The sequence below is a fragment of the Microtus ochrogaster genome, chromosome 16 (assembly GCF_000317375.1).
Source record: "Microtus ochrogaster isolate Prairie Vole_2 chromosome 16, MicOch1.0, whole genome shotgun sequence".
Taxonomy (NCBI): domain Eukaryota; kingdom Metazoa; phylum Chordata; class Mammalia; order Rodentia; family Cricetidae; genus Microtus; species Microtus ochrogaster.
The window spans coordinates 8010497-8010910 of NC_022018.1; the positions used below are offsets into that span (position 1 = coordinate 8010497).

General features: G+C 50.0%; 1 protein-coding gene across 6 annotated transcripts in view; it reads right to left on the reverse strand.

The window, feature by feature from the left end:
- Positions 1 to 414, reverse strand: part of Prepl (prolyl endopeptidase like) — a 31556-nt gene that overhangs the window by 3178 nt on the left and 27964 nt on the right. For all 6 annotated transcript variants that reach the window (XM_005354692.3, XM_026783098.1, XM_005354695.3 and 3 more), the window contains one exon: positions 101 to 174. In XM_005354692.3, the coding sequence (XP_005354749.1) occupies positions 101 to 174 (74 nt within the window). The remainder of the gene's footprint in view (positions 1 to 100; positions 175 to 414) is intronic.

Here is a 414-nt window from a genome sequence, read left to right on the forward strand (position 1 = left end):
GGCACATACACCTACAACTGAGGACTGTCAGTGCCCGGGGGACGGAGGGCACATACACCTACAACTGAGGACCGTCAGTGCCTGGGGACGGAGGGCATACCTTTTTGTGAGAATCTTCAATCACATGGTTCCCTCCAGGCTGAACATCTAAAATAATGTTGGGCGGCTGATAGCCTGAAAGAATTAACACAAAAGCAATCATACTGTCAGAAAACTGAGCCCCATCTTGCCATCTTCTTTTGAGTATTTCACTCAAATGGCAGAGACAAAGAACAAAGCCCCCATACCACCACCAAAGACAGGGTAGCAAAGGGCAGAAGCCAATTTCTACACCAGGGGAAGCAGGACACTTAATGGGCAAGGAAGCTGGGTGCCTGGACTGGCAAACAGAGAGAAGGCTCTGACCTGTGACCT